The 20,586-nt window shown below is 39.0% G+C and overlaps 1 protein-coding gene across 1 annotated transcript in view; it reads left to right on the forward strand.

Moving 5' to 3' along the window:
• The window catches only part of WDR41 (WD repeat domain 41), a 411,686-nt gene that overhangs the window by 144,055 nt on the left and 247,045 nt on the right, over positions 1 to 20,586 (forward strand). The window contains exon 7 of the mRNA XM_053701379.1: positions 9,804 to 9,866. Coding sequence (XP_053557354.1) covers positions 9,804 to 9,866 — 63 coding nt within the window. The remainder of the gene's footprint in view (positions 1 to 9,803; positions 9,867 to 20,586) is intronic.

Raw genomic sequence — 20,586 nt, forward strand, 5'->3', positions numbered from 1 at the left:
TTGAAAATCATATGTAGGCAGGCTCAGGAGCAGCAATGCACTACTGGGAGCTTGTTGTTGATTGGTGGCTCTTGCACACCTACTGTATTCAGCTTACTACCCTGTTGCTCTGGAGCCGACTTTAACTAGGAGTTTAATCCCTTTACAGAGGTTAAACACATTGTTAAATGTAACTTAGAGGGCAATAATAAAAGGCCCTAACATATTAGAACATTCTCTTGCACTTCTATGCCCCATTTCAGTAGAAAATGCAATTAGAGAGGAGCATGCAGATGCTTTATAGTGTTTTATGGGATAAGCAAATTCTTACTTCAAAGAAATTACTAAGGTGGCTTCAGAGTGAGTTTTATTTATTTTACAATGTATTTTTACAATTTTAACAGGGAATTCACTATATAGGTACAAAAGCCAAAACCAGAATTCCAAAATACAAACTTATTCTGAAATCCACAAACTTTTTTATTTAATATTTCTTTTGTGAGATGAGGAAAGTCCATAGGCATCCATAACATACAGGATATATTTAGGAGGAGGTCAAGAGCTTTAATACCTCCCACCACCTCTCCCCAGTCATTTTGTTCTATCTAATTATTTATTGGGAGCTCAGACCTGATTTGAGACCCAGTAGCCCTCTTCCATCTTCACTGCAGGATAATTTCTCCAAAGATTCTGAATGAAGCAGGGGTAAAGGAATACCTCAATTATGGCATGTCGGTACACTCATGAGTAAATTTCTCAGTCATAATTGCCCTCAGGAGTCGCGGGAACCCTGTCTATTAGCCTCCATCTGAGGGGTTTCTGGTTTATCCACAAGTATACTCTGCAGTATATTTACTTGCACTGGATGGGCTCTCTACTGTATCAGCATTCTGTGAGGGGGGAAGGCCTAAGCAAGCTGTAAGATTCAGTGGAGGGGTGCTGCAGTAAAGGTAAGTGACTCGGACACTAAACACAGCCCAGGAACTATCCCTATCCCTGGGTTCACTATATTTCCTCACAGAACAAAAAAGCTACACCGTTTCTTTAAGAAAAGCGCTATTTGCCTTATGCAGTTAGTGGATCAGCTCATTATGGATGAGGTAGCCCTGTCCTGGTTCAATGCTATGACTGGCTCCAATGCTATGTTCAAGTCACCAGCTAATATGAGGGAACCTTTTTGGAGTTGTAGTATTTTAAGTATTGAGTAATTCATTGGAAGAACTTAGCCTGTTTAGTGTTGGGTGCATAGATGTTTGCCAATGTTATTGGTCTATTTCTCAGGAGGCCCACCATTTTTAACCGCCTGCCCCCTGGGCCTGAGTCGACAGTTAACAGCTGGAACGGTAAGGATCTATGTAAAAGTATTTATACTCAGACTTTTTTCTTTGAGTTAGATGAAAAGTGGCCAATCAGAAAGTCTTTGTTAGAGAATTTGGGTGAATGGTCTTTTGAAAAATGTGGATAAATATGTCAGCTTTAGATTTCTTGAACCAGGACAGGGCTACCGAGTGCTTAGTTGGTGAGTTTAGCCCTTTAACATTCAATGTGACTAATGTAAGTGACTGTGTCCCCATAAGCAAGGATGCTGAAGGGTTTATGTATTTTGTGATGTGCGACTGATGTGAAGGGTAAACCTGTGTCTAGAGGTTGGTATGTGGAAATTGAGTCCTCTGTAATGTGTAGATCTGGGTCCAGTTTTAACCCATTATATGTCCAGGAGGTGGGTGAGTACCCTCATACAAGCTGCTGAGGGGGTGAGTAATTTAAAAAAACTAAATCCAGAGAATTCCAAACTTGTAAATAAGTTGAATCAAGTTTTTTCATGATTCAGATAGAGAATTTGATTTTAAACAGCTTTCCAAATTACTTCTATTATCTAATTTGATTTGTTCTGTTGGTATTGTTTGCTGAAATTGATATCTAAATAGGCTCAGAGCTGCTGATTGGTGGCTGCACTTATATGCTTCATGTTATTGGCTCACCCAATGCGTTGACTAGCTCTCAGTTATGCATTGTTGCTTCTTCAATAAAGGATAAATGTGTTGGTTTCATGTCCCTTTAAAGCTCCGCCTAAAGTGCTTAAGGCTTTTAAAGCACAGACTATATCGCCAAAGAAGAAACCAGGCATTCCTTTTGCACCTTCAAACAGGTTCAGAGAAGAATTTAACAGCCTAGGAGGTAGTTTCTAAGGTTGATGGCGCTTTATCCACCTTAGCTAGACGCACTTCTATTCCTATGGAGCAAATTTCTTCATTTAGGGATCCAAGTGATTGCATACTTAGGAAATAATTCTCCCAATCGGCTCTTCAGCTTAGACCTGCAGTTGCAATCACCTGTGTGGCCGCTGAGGTGTCCTCCTGGTGTGATTCTTTTTCTCAGATGGTTTCTGATCAAACTTCTGTGGATATTGCCAACTGCATTAAAGTTCTTAAAATGGCTAATGATTTCATTTGTGATGCAGTCTGGGACATCATCAAAATTAATGTAAAAATATGTCCATTGCTGTTTTTTTTAGGATAGCTTTATGGTTTAAATCTTGGTCAGTTGACATGGCTTCTTAGAATAGACTATTATCAGTCTCTTTTGAAGGGTAGATGCTTTTTTAGATCAGAATTGGATTCTATTATCAAAACTGTCTCTGGAGGAAAATTGGGCTTTTCTTCCTCGGGACAATAAATCTAAGGGGAGGTACAAACAAACTAATTGCTTTTGTTCTTTTCACTCCCCTATAGATCAAAAGTTCCCTGCAACCAGAAGTCTGAATCCTCCAAACCTTTTTGGAAATCAGTATCTTCTTGGTCTAAAAACAAACAGACTAAAAAGACCATCTCAAATCAGAAATGTGCATGAATGTCAGACCTCCATGGGAAAGGTTTTATCTGATTCACGTTCCATAGGATCCTGTAAAAGCAGCTGCCTTTGTTCAATGTGCTCAAGACTTAGAGGATATGGGAGTGATCAAACCTGTTCTAATATCTCAACAGGGTCAGGGTTTCTACTCTTACCTCTTCATTATTCCAAAGAAGGAAGGCACTTATTGCCCTATTCTGGACTTAAAAACTCTAAACAAATTTGTTTGGGTACCCTCTTTCAAGATGGAGGACCAATTTATTACAACTATAAATTTAAAGTATGCATATCTGCATATTCCAACTCACAATGATCATTTCCAGTTGCTAAGGTTTGTTTTTCTCAAAAGCATTACCAATTTGTAGGATCCGGCCACTACCCCTCGCATCTTCACGAAGGTTGTAGGGTATCACTTAGCAGTGATCAGAGCTCTGGAAATCTCTATTGATCCTTATTTGGACGATATCTTGGTGCCAAGCTCCGTTACTTTTTTATGGCTACTGCTCATACCCACAGAATGGTATCTTTCCTTCAGGAACATGGATGGGAAATCAATGTCCCCAAAAGTTCGGAATCACCAGCCACAAGGGTGATCTCTCTGGGTGTGGTAATAAACTCAGTTCAATGCTCTGATTTTTACGGAACTAAGCAGAACCAAACTTCAGAACCCCCCCTGTCCTTTTCTACAGATGGCTCATTCTCCATCTGTAGCACAATGTATGGAAGTAATGGGTCTTATGATAGCAGCGTCAGATGTTGTACCTTTTACTCGCCTTCATCTTTGTCCTCTCTAATTGTCCATGCTTCAACAGTGGTCAAAGGATAGTTTCCATCTGGAACAGCACATAGAGCTCCGCTCTTCAGTCAAACAATCTCTCTCATGGTGGATGGAAAGTCCCTATTTGACCCATGAAGTTTCTTTTCTTCAACCTATCTGTATTGTAGTCACTACAGATGCAAGTCTGATGGGTTGGGGCCTGTTTGGGAGTCTCGAAGGGAGCGGCCAGTATGGTCCCCTCTGGAGACAAGGTAACCCATCAACATCCTAGAACTTCATGTGATTCTTCGGGCCCTTCAATCTTGGCGCCTTCTCAAATAGGAAAAAATAATTTAATTCCAGTAAGACAACGTCACTGCTGTGGTGTACATCAATCATCAGGGATGGACTTGAAGTCCCTTAGCTATGCTAGAGGTATCTCACATTCTTTCTTGGGCAGAAGAAAACCACTGCGCCCTATCAGGAGTTAACTATTGAGAAGCAGAATACCTGAGTCATCAGTCCGTCCATCCAGGGTAATGGTCTCTCCTTCAGGATGTGTTTGATTAATTAGTCCTGAGGTGGGATATTCCAGAAATAGATCTCATGGTGTCCAAATTGAACCGCAGACCTCCGGTCAAGAGATCCAAGGGCTCACATGATAGATGCTCTAGTTTGCACTTGGTACTTTCGTCTGGCCTTTCTTTTTTCCTCCATTTGTTCTTCCAAGAGTCATTGCAAGAATCAAACAGGAATTGGCTTCTGTAATACAGATGTCATCTCTTCCTCCATGGGCTCTACACTTAAGGAATGATCTGCTGTCTCAAGGACCCTTGTGTCATCGGGAACTCAAATCTCTGAATTTGATGGTGTGGAGGTTGAACCATTAGCTCTCAAAAACAGAGGTTTCTCATATTCTGTTTTCTCTACTTTACTGGAAGCTAGAAAGCCTGTTTCCCAGAAAATGTATCATAAGGTTTGGAAAGCTTACTTACTTTGGTGTTCTTTTAGAGGTTTCTCTTAAAAATTCTAGGGATTCTAAACGATTTCTAAGTTTCAGGATGTACTAGATAAAGGATAATTGGCTAGTTCTTGGAAAGGGTCAGATTTCGGCATTATCTGTTTTTTCTTCCTAATGGGAAAAAGTCCACAAAGACCCACCAGGCAAAAGGCATAAATACTCCTCCCACTTCTCCTATCCCCCAGTCATTCTTTGCCTTTCATCCCAGGAGGTTGGCAGAGATGTGTCAGAAGTTTTCTTTAAAATTATTTTATTTTTATTTTATTTTCATATGTCTCTTATGGAGGGTGCTATTCTTCAACATCGGACGGGAGTTTTAAGTAGTCCTGTCAGTCTCTCATGGAGGGCCTGGGCGAAAGTGAGAGTCCAGAGATGCAGTGGGAACATCCCCTGCAACACTATCCCAACTCGTATTCACAACTCTGTTTTCATCACTTGCCGAACTTTGCTTCGCTACATGCTGTCTTCTCTCAAGTCCATGACGGAGGCAATGCTACTATTCGTCACACTTGAAGGGCCGTGTTCCTGTTCCACGGCGTAGATCGGTTAATTTTGTTCCGTTATCTGTAATGTGTTTATTATGACAGTCAAGTACGGGTCTCGCTGAGTCACCTTTTGCTCCGATCTGGGAATCACTTGATAATTCCTCCTTAGGGTGGATAGTGAACAGGTAAGGGTTTATTTTCTATCATGTTTCTTATGTGATTCAACCTGCTTGTGTATGTGCATAGGGGCTCTATGGCCAAGACACATGCGTATGTGGAACATATTGGCTTGTTCTTCGGTTGTGGTTTACACGGCCTGGAACTATACCTTCGGGTTATGCCTATTTTATTCAGACTTGCATAACTTTTTCTGTGGTCCTAGTTTTTGCCGCCCTTTAGGGGCGTGCTTTTTGGAATTTTGCGGGGCATTTGGTGGCCGGGCGCGTTTCTATGCTTGGGTGGGGCTTCATCCCCTTCCGCATTCCTGATTGTGTGGAGACGGAGGAAAGAGTCTGCTCCGCTGAGGTCTGGTCATAGGAGGTGGTGAGTGCCCTCAGCCATTGGTGTCAGGTGTCAGTCGTTTTTTTCCCATTATCTGTTTATTTTGTATAGTCTTAAGCCATGGATGATTCCAATGCCTGGACTATTTTTATATCCGATTCCGAATCGTCCTCGGATGAGGATTGTAATTCTGAGATGTCCTCGGGTGAGGACCGTAATTTGGCCCGGTTCGGATTACTTTTCTTTCTGTTTTCCCTATGGGGATTCTGGGATTGCTTGATTCAAGTTTTCTATGGAAGTTGTTCCCGGATTTTGTTTTCTGGAGTTTTGAGTGTGACTTGTTACTTGTTAGTGAAGCATGTTGAGCATGGTTGGTACGGCGGGACCTACTGCTCGTTCAGCTATTTGTTTTTAAAAAACAAAAACAAACAAACACTATTCTTCTGGACCTTTGGGTCTGGACTTTGGAAGCACTTGGGATGGTCCGTGTCAGTCCACACCCGACGCTGTGTCCCTTTGCATCCCTGATCTGAGGGGTGTGGTCCTTACCATGTGGAGCGATTATACCCTTTTGAGCTACTGTTGATGGTTCTCCTTGAGTCTTTGCCATCGTGTAGTTTGGGTTATTGTGCGGAGGTTGCCAATGTCCTCTACCTCCGCCCCTGGGAGCTTTTAGGCTCTGATGGGATTTTGGATGTCACTGATGTCTGGGTTGTCTTTATCGCCCCTTGGGGGTTTGGGCCCGTGATAAGCTCGGTTCTTAAAGTCCTGTATTTCGGGGCTACTGGTTAAGTGTTTATCCCTAATGGACTCATGCTGTGGGTGTGGTTTGCAGTATCTTTTGTGTCATCCTGGATTTGATTGAGGTTCCTTTTCCTCATTGAGATGCCGCTGGTCGGCTTGGGGCATGTTGCCTTGGGCGTTGACTTATGGAAGTCTGGTTTCCTCCTTTATGACTCCATCATGGATCTCTGGGGAATGTCTAGGGTTTGGAGCAGTCTAGCTCTTTGTCCTATCTGTATGTTCCTGTTATGCCCCTAGGATTTGGGGTTTAGTCAGAACAGGTCCTATTGTCTCCCTTTTAGGTAGTCTAGGGTATTTTCGGTTTGATACCTTGATGGAGGATGGGCTCTGGGCCTTCTTGTAAGGGGGTTCCTTTTTCCCATTTCTCTTTCAAGTCTAGGATTAGTTCTAGCTTGGTTTGTCATTTTCCCCCTGTTGTCTCTGCCTTCTGCAGACTTGTTCACGGCACATGGGGTGGACTTGTTGGTCGCCTTGCGGTTTTTCCTGAGGGTCTCTTGGATCAGCTTCGCTGCCGAGTAAGCAGAAGCTTTACTGTGGGAAACAGCTGCATTCATTTTTCTTGGTCTGCTGATAAGCTATTGAGCCCAGGTGGCTTAGTGGTTAGCTTGTCTGACTAGCAGGTTGCAGTTCCTGAGTTTGTACTCAGCTATGATTAATTGCTATTTTCTATCTGATTCCTGCTTGCTTTCCCTTAGGGGTTATGTACTCAGGTTTTTGTTTTTTTCCCCCGGGGTCTGGTCGCTTTCTCAATCATGCCGGGTGGTCCTTCCCTTGCTTTTGTGTAAGGGATGGTTTCTATTGGTCAACTGATTTGACCTACGGTTAGTTTTACTACCCAGTTTGCGGAGGGTTGCTGTGGTCTCCAGGGCAACTGTTGTTCCTTAAATGCTAGCATGCACTTTGAGGTCCCTTGTGAGGTGTTTTTTTTCGGAACCCTCAGAGGAAGTTGGATTGTGGGGATCTCCTTGCTCAGAAAGTTTGACTCAGGAAGGATGTTCTGCTGTTCTGCGGTCTATAGTGGTGTAGTGTTGGTCTGCGCTGTTTCAGCTGTGCAGGAGCGGGATGTTTATTATTATCGGTTATTTGTAGAGCGCCAACAGATGTTTCGTATCCGTTTTCGGATGGGGGCTCTTCTTATTTTTGCGCCACTAGTTTTTATCATCCTTTTTTCTGTCTCCTGAGTTTTTCTCTGGCTACGGAAATTTTTTCATTGCTTGTGAGATGTCCTCAGTCTCTTGTGGTCTGGGGTGTGGGACTCAGTCTGTTTTCATCTGCTCTCTGGGGTGAGGGTTTTTCCTTCACGTCCTCGTTTATTTGGTGGTGTGTGTCCACGTTGTCTCGCTGTCCTGGTGTTTGCTGGGTTTTAGATTCGTTTGTTTCTCTTCTGGTCCCTTCCGGGCTTTTCATATAGTCTGTTTGGGTGTAGCCTACGGAGTGGCTTAGGGTTGTCTCCTTGTCACCCTGGGCGGTGTTCCTTTCTTCTGTCTTGTATCTTCCCTCTGGGAATTTTTAGTCGGGTTCCCTTGCTTGGTGAGGGGCTGTGGCGGGGTTGTTGCCCCTGTCAGATGCTGTCCTGGAGGTGGGTGCTCTCGGTGGGCCCACTCGTGGTTCTATCTAGGTTCTTTGGACTGTTGGTAGATTTTTGTCTCTGGGACTGCTTTTTGCAAAATGTTTTTTGTTCCCTGTGTTTCTTGGGAATCTGTTTTTAGATGGGTGCCTTTATTGGTGCGCCTCTTACCCTCCCATTTTGGCATTCTGTGTCCTCTCTGGCTTGGGTATAAATTTTCCATAAGTAATGAATGCGCGTGGACTTTTTTACCATTAGGAAGAAAATCATTAATTAAGCTTACCTGATAATTTCCTTTTCTTCCGTGTGAAAGAGTCTACAGCCTCCCGCACGTTTTTTTGAGGCGTTGTTGTTTTTATCTTCTGGCACCCTTTCACCTTGATGCTTCTTCCACTGTTCCTTGTTCCTCGGCTAAATGACTGGGGGATAGGGGAAGTGGGAGGAGTATTTATGCCTTTTTGCTGGTGGGTGTTTGCCTCCTCCTGGTGGCCAGGTTCTTATTTCCCATAAGTAATGAATGCGGCTGTGGACTTTTCCCACGGAAAAAAAAGGAAATTATCAGGTAAGCATAATTTATGGGTTTTTTTTCAAGGAAAAAAAAAAATAGCCAAAATACCTGATGATCAAACGTTTGTCCAAGCCTTGATGAGAATGGCATTTGAATCTGATTCTTTCTGTTCTAAAAAGTTCCCTCTTTTAACCTATGCTCTCCTTGGACCTTAGGTTATTGCCATGGAAGGTTCTCTTTCTTTTACCCATTTCTTCCTCTAGAAGAGTTCCTGAAATATCTGCTCTGTCTTCTGATCACCCCTTCTTGATTTTTTATCAAGATAAAGCGGTCCTCCAGACTAAATATAATTTTCTTTTGAAGGTAGTGTCATCAGAAATATTATATATATATATATATATTTTAATCAGGAAATTGTTGTTCCTTCTCTATGAACAAATCCTTCTAACCCTAATGAACGCCTACTTCACAACTTGAATGTAGTCAGAGCCTTAAAATTCTATCTTCAGGTTACTAAAGAACTTTAGTCAGTTTTCTAGCTTGTTTGTCCACTTTTCAGGTCCCAGAAAGGGTCAAAAGACTACAGCGGTGGCCTTTGCATTATGGCTAAAACAGACTATTCGTAACCTTTACTTGGTTGTGGGAAAAGCGCCTCCAAAAAGAGTAACACTGCATTCTACTAGATCTCTATCTACTACTTGGGCCTTCAAAAATGTTACCTCCTTGGAACAGATCAGCAAGGTGGCAACTTGATCTTCTCTTCATACCTTTTCTAATTTTTTTCATATTGACATTTATTCTTCTTGTGAAGCTGCTTTTGGCAGGTAAGTCCTTCACGCTGCAGTTTTCGGCAAATAGGCACTGCTATCATTTTGTCCCACCCATCCTTAACATGGACTCTCAGCTTGGGTATTGTATCCCACATGTTATGGACACCTATGGACTCTCATCATCTTACAAAAGAAAACAGAATTTATACTTTCTTTCAGGATCTGGAAAGTCCATAGGATTTGTCTGCATTTTTACTAAATGGGCGATAGTTCTTATTTGCACTTCTTAAGCCTGCTTTCTGTCTTTCCTACCTTTTTCTTTCTTTCTTTCTCCTCTGCTATGCTATAAGTAAACTGAGTGGGGAGGGGAGGTGGAAGGGATTAAAGCTCTTGTGATTGTTCATGACTTCCTCCTAGAGGCAGGAAATATATCCTAAATCCTATTCTGAAATGTAAATCTTTTCTAGTCCTAAGCAGTTTGGATAAAGTTTTTTTTTACCTGTAATACATTTCTAAAGTATGTGTGAATAGAATGTGATTGTAATTTTTATTTGTTTTTAGGCATCAGCGCATTGATTGAATTGCCTAAGAATTGTGTTGCTGCAGCAGTTGGAAAAGATTTGAGTGAGTGTTTTATCATAAGCAAAATATTGTACCAGCATTTAATATGTTATTTGTAACTGTACAATTCTCATTTAAGATATGTTTACCACCTTAAAGCCCTACAAAGCCTTGTGTATGTGTATTGTCAGTATATACCATGGTTATAAATATAATTTATTTATATTATTCTTTAAAATAACCTCCAATAAAAATGTATATACGAAACAATTGCAATTGTTATTTATTCCTAAATTCTTGAGATTAGTTAAATTTATAAACACATTGAAATATATTAAGTAGAAACTAGCTTTGAATCAACTATGCACGCTTATTCCGTTACAATATTCTATACAACAGATCATAAAAAATATACCTTTAAAATTAACCTTACTCACAATGAATCGCATTAAAATATCAGAATATGGACCGCTAACTTCACAGTGTTTAGATAAACAATATACCAAGATACTTTACACAAATCTTATTGGGTCTCAATAGATTTAAGATAACTTTCAGACAAGTATAATTAAGTTATTTAGCCCACAAATTATTCTATATAACTTCAATTAAAAACATCAGAAATTGTATATATTATTAATGCAAACAGCCAATTTATATGCCAATATGTCTGACCTGAAATGACCTCTTATTAAGCTACAATAAGCCAAATTCTAATATATATATATATATATATATATATATATATATATATATATATATATATATATAAAAATAACTGTAATTAATGTATGATATTAAATATATATACAAAATTCTTTCTAAACATTAATATTTAATACCAGTATACTTACTACCCTTAGTCTAATTTAATATTAAATATAAAAATAAATTCTCTTTTAAAATCACAACTACGATATAACTATAATTTTAGAATACCTTTGATTTAAATATTTTTTATATATATATTCCACTTCCAGAATTTCTTGTGGGTCAAGAAGGATTTATCCACTATGCGCAAAGGTACAGGCCTCAAAATGTTATCTTCCTTTGTTCAAGAAAGTGTCCAAAAATGGCAGAGAATATACTTTGCACCAAAATCTGTGTATTTTTCTCTCCAAAAGTTATGCTTCTTTGAGTCTGTCTTTTGTCTACTGTGTGTGTGTGGGTCTTTATTCAAAATAAAGAATCCCTCCTCCTTTTCTTTAATCATTCCCACAAGAATTGGATAGGCCCTTACCGATGCTTGTCCCTGATTGGCCCTTGGATCTGAACATCTCATAGGTTATTTTGGGAAACGCCTCACTGAACAATCAATTACCTTTTGGTTGCAATACCATCTTTGAACTATAGGTGGCAGCAGACAACCAGAAATGCAGTTTTACCATCAAATATTGCTGCAGTTTAAATAGCAAAAATATTATGTTTATCAAATACTATTTATTGATATTAATAAACCTGTCTGGTCACATGTCTGTCCCATCTAATATAATCTAAATATATGTGTTAAACTTATATTTGCCATGATTCAGGATAATCGGTTTTCCTTCGTTCAGACTGTCATTTTCATTTTTTTGGGAAAATGCATATGAATTATATTTTTTCTTACCTTTAAAAAGATGCTGCCTGATGTCGGTTCTACCAAAGCTAAGTGCATTTGTTGTAAACTTTTGGTAACTGTTCCTCCGGCTGTAGTTTGTGCTAGTTGTCATGATAAACTATCAAACGCAGATAATATTTCCATTGGTAATAATCCATTACCTGTTGTTGTTGTTCCTTAATCATCTAATGTTCAGGATGTTCCTGTTAATGTTAAAGAATTTGTTTCTAATTCTATTCGGAAGGCTGTGTCTGTTATTCCTCCTTCTAGTAAAACTTCTCATATTTCAGATGAATTTTTAAATGACCGCCATCATTCTGACTTATCTATTTCTGATGAGGATCTTTCTGGTTCAGAAGATTCTGCCTCAGATATTGACACTGATAAATCTTCATATTTGTTTAAAATGGAGTTTATTCGTTCTTTACTTAAAGGACCAGTCAACACTGTAGATTTGCATAATCAACAAATACATGATAAGAAGACAATGCAATAGCACTTAGTGTAAACTTCAAATGAGTAGTAGATTTGTGTTAAATAAATTGCAAAGTTATGTCTATTTCCACTCCCCCTGTATCATGTGACGGTCATCAGTCAATCACAAATGCATATATGTATATGCTGTGAAATCTTGCACATGCTCAGTAGGAGCTGGTGACTCAAAGTTTAAATATAAAAAGACTGCACATTTTGTTAATGGAAGTAAATTGGAAAGTTTTTTAAAATTGCATGCTGTATCTGAATCATGAAGTTTTTTGACTTGAGTGTCCCTTTAAAGAAGTGTTGATTGCATTAGATATGGAGGAGTCTAGTCCTCTTGATATTAAAACTAATAAGCGTTTAAATTCAGTTTTTAAACCTCATGTAGTAATTCCAGAAGTTTTTCCAGTTCCTGATGCTATTTCAGAAGTAATTTCTAGGGAATGGAATAGTCTGGGTACTTCATTTACTCCTTCTCCAAGGTTTAAGAAATTGTACCCTTTGCCATCTGATAGATTAGAGTTTTGGGAGAAAATCCCCAAAGTTGATGGGGCTATCTCTACTCTTGCTAAACGTACTACTATTCCTACTGCAGATAGTACTTCTTTTAAGGATCCTTTAGATAGGAAACTTGAATCCTTTCTAAGGAAGGCTTATTTATGTTCAGGTAATCTTCTTAGACCTGCTATTTCTTTGGCTGATGTTGCTGCAGCTTCCTCTTTCTGGTTGGAGGCTTTAGCGCAACAAGTGCCAGACCATAATACTCATAGCATTGTTAAACTTCTTCAACATGCTAATAATTTTATTTGTGATGCCATCTTTGATATCATTAGAATTTATGTCAGGTATATGTCTTTAGCTATTTTAGCTAGAAGAGCTTTATGGCTTAAAGGGACATTAAACACTAAATACATGCTAGATAGAATGATGCATTCAAAGAAAAGATTAGTCCATGACTAACATGTAGATGTATTTTTTAAAGTTTCATTAGTTGTTTAAAACGTGACAAAATAAGTGTAAAGTTTTAGTGTCTATAAAACACTGGGAGCTGCCATGTTGTAACTTGTGTTACCTTCTCTGCTGTGGCCAATTAGGGTCATTTATAAATAGGTCACTAGAGTATGCAGCCAATGGTTGTGCTGGATTTAACAGTGTTCTGCACTTCCATTTCTAACAGGAACTGAAAAGCTCACAATTTCAGAATGGAATTGCAGGCAAAGAGGACAAAATAAATAATGAAAGTATATTGCTGAGTTGTTTTATTATATTCAATTTATCATTTTATATTACCATCTCAAAGTGTTTAATGTCCCTTTAAGTCTTGGAATGCAGATATGACTTCTAAGTCAACATTGCTTTCTCTTTCTTTCCAGGGTAATAAATTATTTGGTTCTCAGTTAGATTCAATAATTTCAACTGTTACTGGGGGGAAGGGAGCCTTTTTGCCTCAGGACAAAAAATCTAAAGGAAAATATAGGGCTGCTAATCGTTTTCGTTCCTTTCGTCAGAATAAGGAACAAAAGCCTGACCCTTCCCCTAAAGGTACAGTTTCCGTTTGGAAACCTTCTCCAGTCTGGAATAAATCCAAGCCTTTTAGAAAGTCAAAACCAGCTCCCAAATCCGCATGAAGGTGCGGCCCTCATTCCAGCACAGCTGGTAGGGGGCAGGTTACGATTTTTCAAAGATGTTTGGATCAATTCGATTCAAAGTCTTTGGATTCAGAACATTGTTTCACAAGGGTACAGAATAGGTTTCAAGGTAAGACCGCGGGTGAGAAGATTTTTTCTCTCACGCATTCCAGTAAACCCAGTGAAGGCTCAGGCGTTTCTGAAATGTTGTTTCAGACCTGGAGTCGGCTGGGGTAATTGTGCCAGTTCCAGTTCTGGAACGGGGTCTGGGGTTTTACTCAAATCTGTTCATTGTACCAAAGAAGGAGAATTCCTTCAAACCAGTTCTGGATCTAAAAATATTGAATCATTATGTAAGGATACCAACATTCAAAATGGTGACTATAAGGACTATTCTGCCTTTTGTTCAGCAAGGGCATTAAATGTCTACAATAGACTTACAGGATGCATATCTTCATATTCCAATCCATCCAGATTACTATCAGTTTCTGAGATTCTCTTTTCTAGACAAGTATTACCAGTTTGTTGCTCTTCCGTTTGGCCTAGCAACAGCTCCAAGGATCTTTTCAAAGGTTCTCGGTGCCCTTCTCTCTGTAATCAGAGAACAGGGTATTGCAGTATTTCCTTATTTGGTCGATATCTTGGTACTTGCTCAGTCTTTACATTCTGCAGAATCTCATACGAATCAACTTGTGTTTTTTCTTCAAAGACATGGTTGGAGGATCAATTTACCAAAAAATTCCTTGATTCCTCAGACAAGGGTAACCTTTTTGGGTTTCCAAATAGATTCAGTGTCCATGACTTTGTCTCTAACAGAAAAGAGACGTCTGAAATTGGTTTCAGCTTGTCGAAACCTTCAGTCTCAATCATTCCCTTCGGTAGCTTTGTGCATGGAAATTCTAGGTCTCATGACTGCTGCATCGGATGCGATCCCTTTTGCTCGTTTTCACATGAGACCTCTACAGCTTTGTATACTGAACCAATGGTGCAGGGATTATACAAGGATATCACAATTAATATCCTTAAATCCCAATGTTCAATCTTCTCTGATTTGGTGGTTGGATCACCATCGTTTAATTCAAGGGGCCTCTTTTGTTCGTCCAACCTGGACTGTGATCTCAACAGATGCGAGTCTTTCAGGTTGGGGAGCTGTATGGGGATCTCTGACAGTGCAGGGGGTTTGGGAATCTCAGGAGGCGAGATTACCAATCAACATTTTGGAACTGCGATTTTCAGAGCTCTTCAGTTCTGGCCTCTTCTGAAGAGAGAATCGTTTATTTGTTTTCAGACAGACAATGTCACAACCGTGGCATATGTCAATCATCAAGGTGGGACTCACAGTCCTCAGGCTATGAAAGAAGTATCTCGGATACTTGTTTTGGCGGAATCCAGCTCCTGTCTAATTTCTGTGGTTCAAATCCCAGGTATAGACAATTGGGAAGCGGATTATCTCAGTCGCCAGACATTACATCCGGGCGAATGGTCTCTTCACCCAGAGGTATTTCTTCAGATTGTTCAAATCTGGGGACTTCCAGAAATAGATCTGATGGCCTCTCATCTAAACAAAAAACTTCCAAGGTATCTGTCCAGATCCAGGGATCCTCAGGCGGAAGCGGTGGACGTGTTGTCACTTCCTTGGAATTATCAACCTGCTTATATCTTTCCGCCTCTAGTTCTACTTCCAAAAGTGATTTCCAAAATCCTAATGGAGCGTTCGTTTGTACTGCTGGTGGCTCCAGCATGGCCACACAGGTTTTGGTATGCGGATCTCGTTCGGATGGCCAGTTGCCAACCTTGGACACTTCCGTTAAGGCCAGACCTTCTGTCTCAAGGCCCATTTTTCCATCAGGATCTCAAATCATTAAATTTGAAGGTATGGAGATTGAACGCTTAATACTTAGTCATAGAGGTTTCTCTGACTCAGTGATTAATACTATGTTACAGGCTCGTAAATCTGTGTCTAGAAAGATTTATTACTGAGCTTGGAAGACCTACATTTCTTGGTGTTCTTCTCATAAATTCTCTTGGCATTCTTTTAGAATTTTTAGAATTTTACAGTTTCTTCAGGATGGTTTGGATAAGGGTTTGTCTGCAAGTTCCTTGAAAGGACAAATCTCTGCTCTTTCTGTTCTTTTTCACAGAAAGATTGCTAATCAGCCTGATATTCATTGTTTTGTACAGGCTTTGGTTCGTATAAAGCCTGTCATTAAGTCAATCTCTCCTTGGAGTCTTAATTTGGTTCTGAGGGCTTTACAGGCTCCTCCGTTTGAACCTATGCATTCTCTGGATATTAAATTACTTTCCTGGAAAGTTTTGTTCCTTTTGGCCATCTCTTCTGCTAGAAGAGTTTCTGAGTTATCTGCTCTCTTGTGAATCTCCTTTTCTGATTTTTCAGCAGGATAAGGCGGTGTTGCGGACTTCCTTTAATTTTGTACCTAAAGTTGTGAATTCTAACAACATTAGTAGAGAAATTGTTGTTCCTTCATTGTGTCCTAATCCTAAAAATTCTCTGGAGAGATCTTTACATTCTTTGGATGTAGTAAGAGCTTTGAAATATTATGTTGAAGCTACTAAAGATTTCAGAAAGACTTCTAGTCTATTTGTTAGCTTTTCTGGTTCTAGGAAAGGTCAGAAGGCTTCTGCCATTTCTTTGGCGTCTTGGTTAAAGTCTTTGATTCATCATGCTTATGTGGAGTCGGGTAAATCCCCACCTCAGAGGATTACGGCTCTTTCTACTAGGTCAGTTTCTACTTCCTGGGCTTTTAGGAATGAAGCTTCTGTTGATCAGATTTGCAAAGCAGCAACTTGGTCTTCTTTGCATACTTTTACTAAATTCTACCATTTTGATGTTTTTTCTTCTTCTGAAGCAGTTTTTGGTAGAAAAGTACTTCAGGCAGCTGTTTCAGTTTGATTCTTCAGCTTATAATTTCAGTTTATTTCATTATAAGATTAAAACTTTTTGATTTGGGTTGTGGATTATTTATTCAGCGGAATTGGCTGTCTTTATTTTATCCCTCCCTCTCTAGTGACTCTTGCGTGGAAGTTCCACTTCTTGGGTATCTGCTATCCCATACGTCACTAGCTCATGGACTCTTGCCAATTACATGAAAGAAAACATAAATTATGTAAGAACTTACCTGATAAATTCATTTCTTTCATATTGGCAAGAGTCCATGAGGCCCACCCTTTTTTGTGGTGGTTATGATTTTTTTGTATAAAGCACAATTATTCCAATTCCTTATTTGATGCTTTCGCTCCTTTCTTATCACCCCACTTCTTGGCTATTCGTTAAACTGAATTGTGGGTGTGGTGAGGGGTGTATTTATAGGCATTTTGAGGTTTGGGAAACTTTGCCCCTCCTGGTAGGAATGTATATCCCATACGTCACTAGCTCATGGACTCTTGCCAATATGAAAGAAATTAATTTATCAGGTAAGTTCTTACATAAATTATGTTATGTCTATCTGACTTATTCTGTATATCAGTTCATTTGATATACTGCTACATATTTAATTTCCTAGTCACATCTTATATCATAGAAATACATGAGCATTATAGTTATTTATTAATACATGTCTCAACAGTGTTTAAGACATGGGCTCAAAATCTATGAGGCATTTATATATTAACTTATATTATCTTATTTAGAAATCTCATCTTCACATCAGTTCTCCCCTGTAATGTTAATTAGATTTCTGGAAAACAAAGAAAAATGTATTTATCCTGAAATAAACTGGTTAAACATTTTTAATTGATTATAGCTACTTATTACATTCAGCAAATACTTATCTAGTATGTTATTGTCAGGCATTTCATCTCAGATCTACAATTATATACATTTTTATACAATACTGAGGTATATCTTACTGAAGTTTAAACATAAGTTGTACTTTAACCCTTTGAGTGCTAAGCACTTTCCCACCTGGGTACTAAGATTTTTTTTTTTTTTTTTTAAATGTAAACTTTTTTTTTTCTTCAGACCCCCAAGATTTACACTGTTAGAAAGGTTAGGCGATTACCTTTCCAACAGTGGGTCTTGGGGGTCTGTAGCTGCTTAGATGCCTGAGATACAGGCTTCTAAGCAGCATGCCCCCTGCTCCTATACTTAACATTAAGTATAAATAAAGTTGCACGGTGACGTCATTGCGTGTGACGTCACCACGCATCACATGAAGCCCCGGCGATGCCTGTCACTATGCAGGCACGATCACCAGGGTAGGAGCGGGTGGGAGACGCCAGATCTCCCTCAAGGTGGGAGAGTGCTAAACTCTGTGACGGCTCAGAGCAGTCATTAGCACTCAAAGGGTTAAAAATGAATTTCAAAGTTACAATGCAACATGTGTTTCTGCTTAGCATCTTAATGTGTAGCTGAGGTTAAGGGCAATTAACAGGCCTGTGCTAATTACTATATTCTCAGAATTTCGTTTGCATATATTTAGGCCTCAAAGAGTTCAGTCCCAGACCCAGCAACTGTATATCTCCACATGGGGTCATTACCTGATGAACATTTCTTACAAGGAAGAAAGATCAGTAAATCAAACTTGAGAGAGCTATGTTTGTGTATTTCATTATCAGTTCAGACTGAGCGACTGCTTCCAGGGGCCTGTAGTTTATTATCTTTCTTCACTAATTGAACAATTGTATCATCCCTTTTGTTTTCTCTTAGAAGTATTGAGCAGCTATGGGGGTCAGTAGTGATCTGATAGGGAATCTTTGAAAACAATTCCTTTGTTCTCAGATGTTCTGTAATCAGGAAAAGGCATCTCATGCCTGACCTCAGATTTGCAATACACAGAATGTATTCAGCGATAAAAGTAGCATGCTCAAATTTAATATTTGATAGGTTGCATACTTATTTTATCTTAATATATATATATATATATATATATATATATATATATATATATATATATATATATATATATATATATATATATATACACATATACATATACAGTGGATATAAAAAGTCTACACCCCCTGTTAAAATGTCAGGTTTCTGTGATGTAAAAAAATTAGACAAAGATAAATCATTTCAGAACTTTTTCCACCTTTACTGTGACCTATAAACTGTTCAACTTAATTGAAAAAAAACAAACTAAAATAATGTGGTTGCATAAGTGTGCACACCCTCTTATAACTGGGGATGTAGCTGTGTTCAGAATTAAGCAATCACATTCAAAACCATGTTAAATAAGAGTCATAACACACCTGCCATAATTTTAAGTGCCTCTGATTAACCCTGAATACAGTTCAGCTGTTCCAGTAGGTCTTTCCTGACATTTTCTTAGTCGCGTCCTACACAAAAGCCATGGTCTGCAGAGAGCTTCCAAAGCATCAGAGTTATCTCATTGTTAAAAGGTATCAGTCAGGAGAAGGGTACAAAAGAATTTCCAAGGTATTAGATATACCATGGAACACAGTTAAGACAGTCGACATCAAGTGGAGAACATATGGCACAACAATGACATTACCAAGAACTTGATGTCCCTCCAAAACTGATGAAAAGACGAGAAGAAAACTGGTCTGGGAGGCTACCAAGAGGCCTACAGCAACATTAAAGGAGCTGCAGGAATATCTGGCAAGTACTGGCTGTGTGGTACATGTGACAACAATCTCCCGTATTCTTCATATGTTTGGGCTTTGGGGTAGACGGCAAGACGAAAGCCTTTTCTTGCGAAGAAAAACATCCAAGCCCAGCTAAATTTAGCAAAAACACATCTGAAGTCTCACAAAAGCATGTGAGAAAAGGTGTTATGGTCTGATGAAACCAAGGTTGAACTTTTTGGCAATAATTTCAAAATATATGTTTGGCGCAAAAACAACACTGCATATCACCAAAAGAACACCATACCCCCACAGTGAAGCATGGTGGTCGGAGAATCATGCTTTGGGTCTGTTTTTCTTCAGCTGGAACTGGGGCCTTATTCAAGGTAGAGGGAATTATGAACAGTTCCAAATACCAGTCAATATTGGCACCAAACCTTCAGGCTTCTGCTAGACAGCTGAACATGAAGAGGAACTTCATCTTTCAGCATGACAACGACCCAAAGCATACATCCAAATCAACAAAGGAATGGCTTCACCAGAAGAAGATTAAAGTTTTGGGATGGCCCAGCCAGAGCCCAGACCTGAATCCAATCGAAAATCTGTGGGTTGATCTGAAGAGGGCTGTGCACAGGAGATGCCCTTGCAATCTGACAGATTTGGAGTGTTTTTGCAAAGAAGAGTGGGCAAATCTTGCCAAGTCTAGATGTGCCATGCTGATAGACTCATACCCAAAAGACTGAGTGCTGTAATAAAATCAAAAGGTGCTTCAACAAAGTATTAGTTTAAGGGTGTGCACACTTATGCAACCATATTATTTTAGTTTTTTAGTTTTACTTACTTGAGTTGCATAGTTTATAGGTCACATTAAAGGTGGAAAAAGTTCTGAAATGATTTGTCTCATTTTTTTTTACATCACAGAAACCTGCCATTTTAACAGGGGTGTGTAGACTTTTTATTTCCACTGTGTATGTATATATATATATATATATATATATATATATATATATATATATATATATATATATATATATATATATATATATATATATATATGTATATATATGTATGTGTGTATTGTCTACTGACATTCACAGATACCCTGACAGTATATATTGATATTGATCTAGGCCCATGTTGGTATATTTCATGCCACTAATTCGCTGCCAAATGCGATCGTAACTTTTTTACAAACTTTGGGATTCCAACTGAAATTGTTTACATACCACGTATGCAGTTATAAGACAAATCATTGTATATTTTTTCAGAAATAGCAGACATGCGTGGCTTTGACATTGCTTTTTGGTAATTAGAAGGCCACTAATAGGAGCTGCACACCACATTTCTGAAATTCCAGGCAGAAAAGGGGTTAATCAGGTAGCTTGTAATATTAAGTTTACCTGTAGTTAAGTTTACCAATGTGAACTTTAAGTGCTTTTTTTCATTTTTCTATTTTTTTATTTTCTGCAGTGTAGGTACACTTGCACACAGTTTTTTCAGGTAGATTGTTCCAATTATCTTGGATAAC

This window comes from Bombina bombina, chromosome 2 (genome assembly GCF_027579735.1).
Source record: "Bombina bombina isolate aBomBom1 chromosome 2, aBomBom1.pri, whole genome shotgun sequence".
Classification (NCBI taxonomy): domain Eukaryota; kingdom Metazoa; phylum Chordata; class Amphibia; order Anura; family Bombinatoridae; genus Bombina; species Bombina bombina.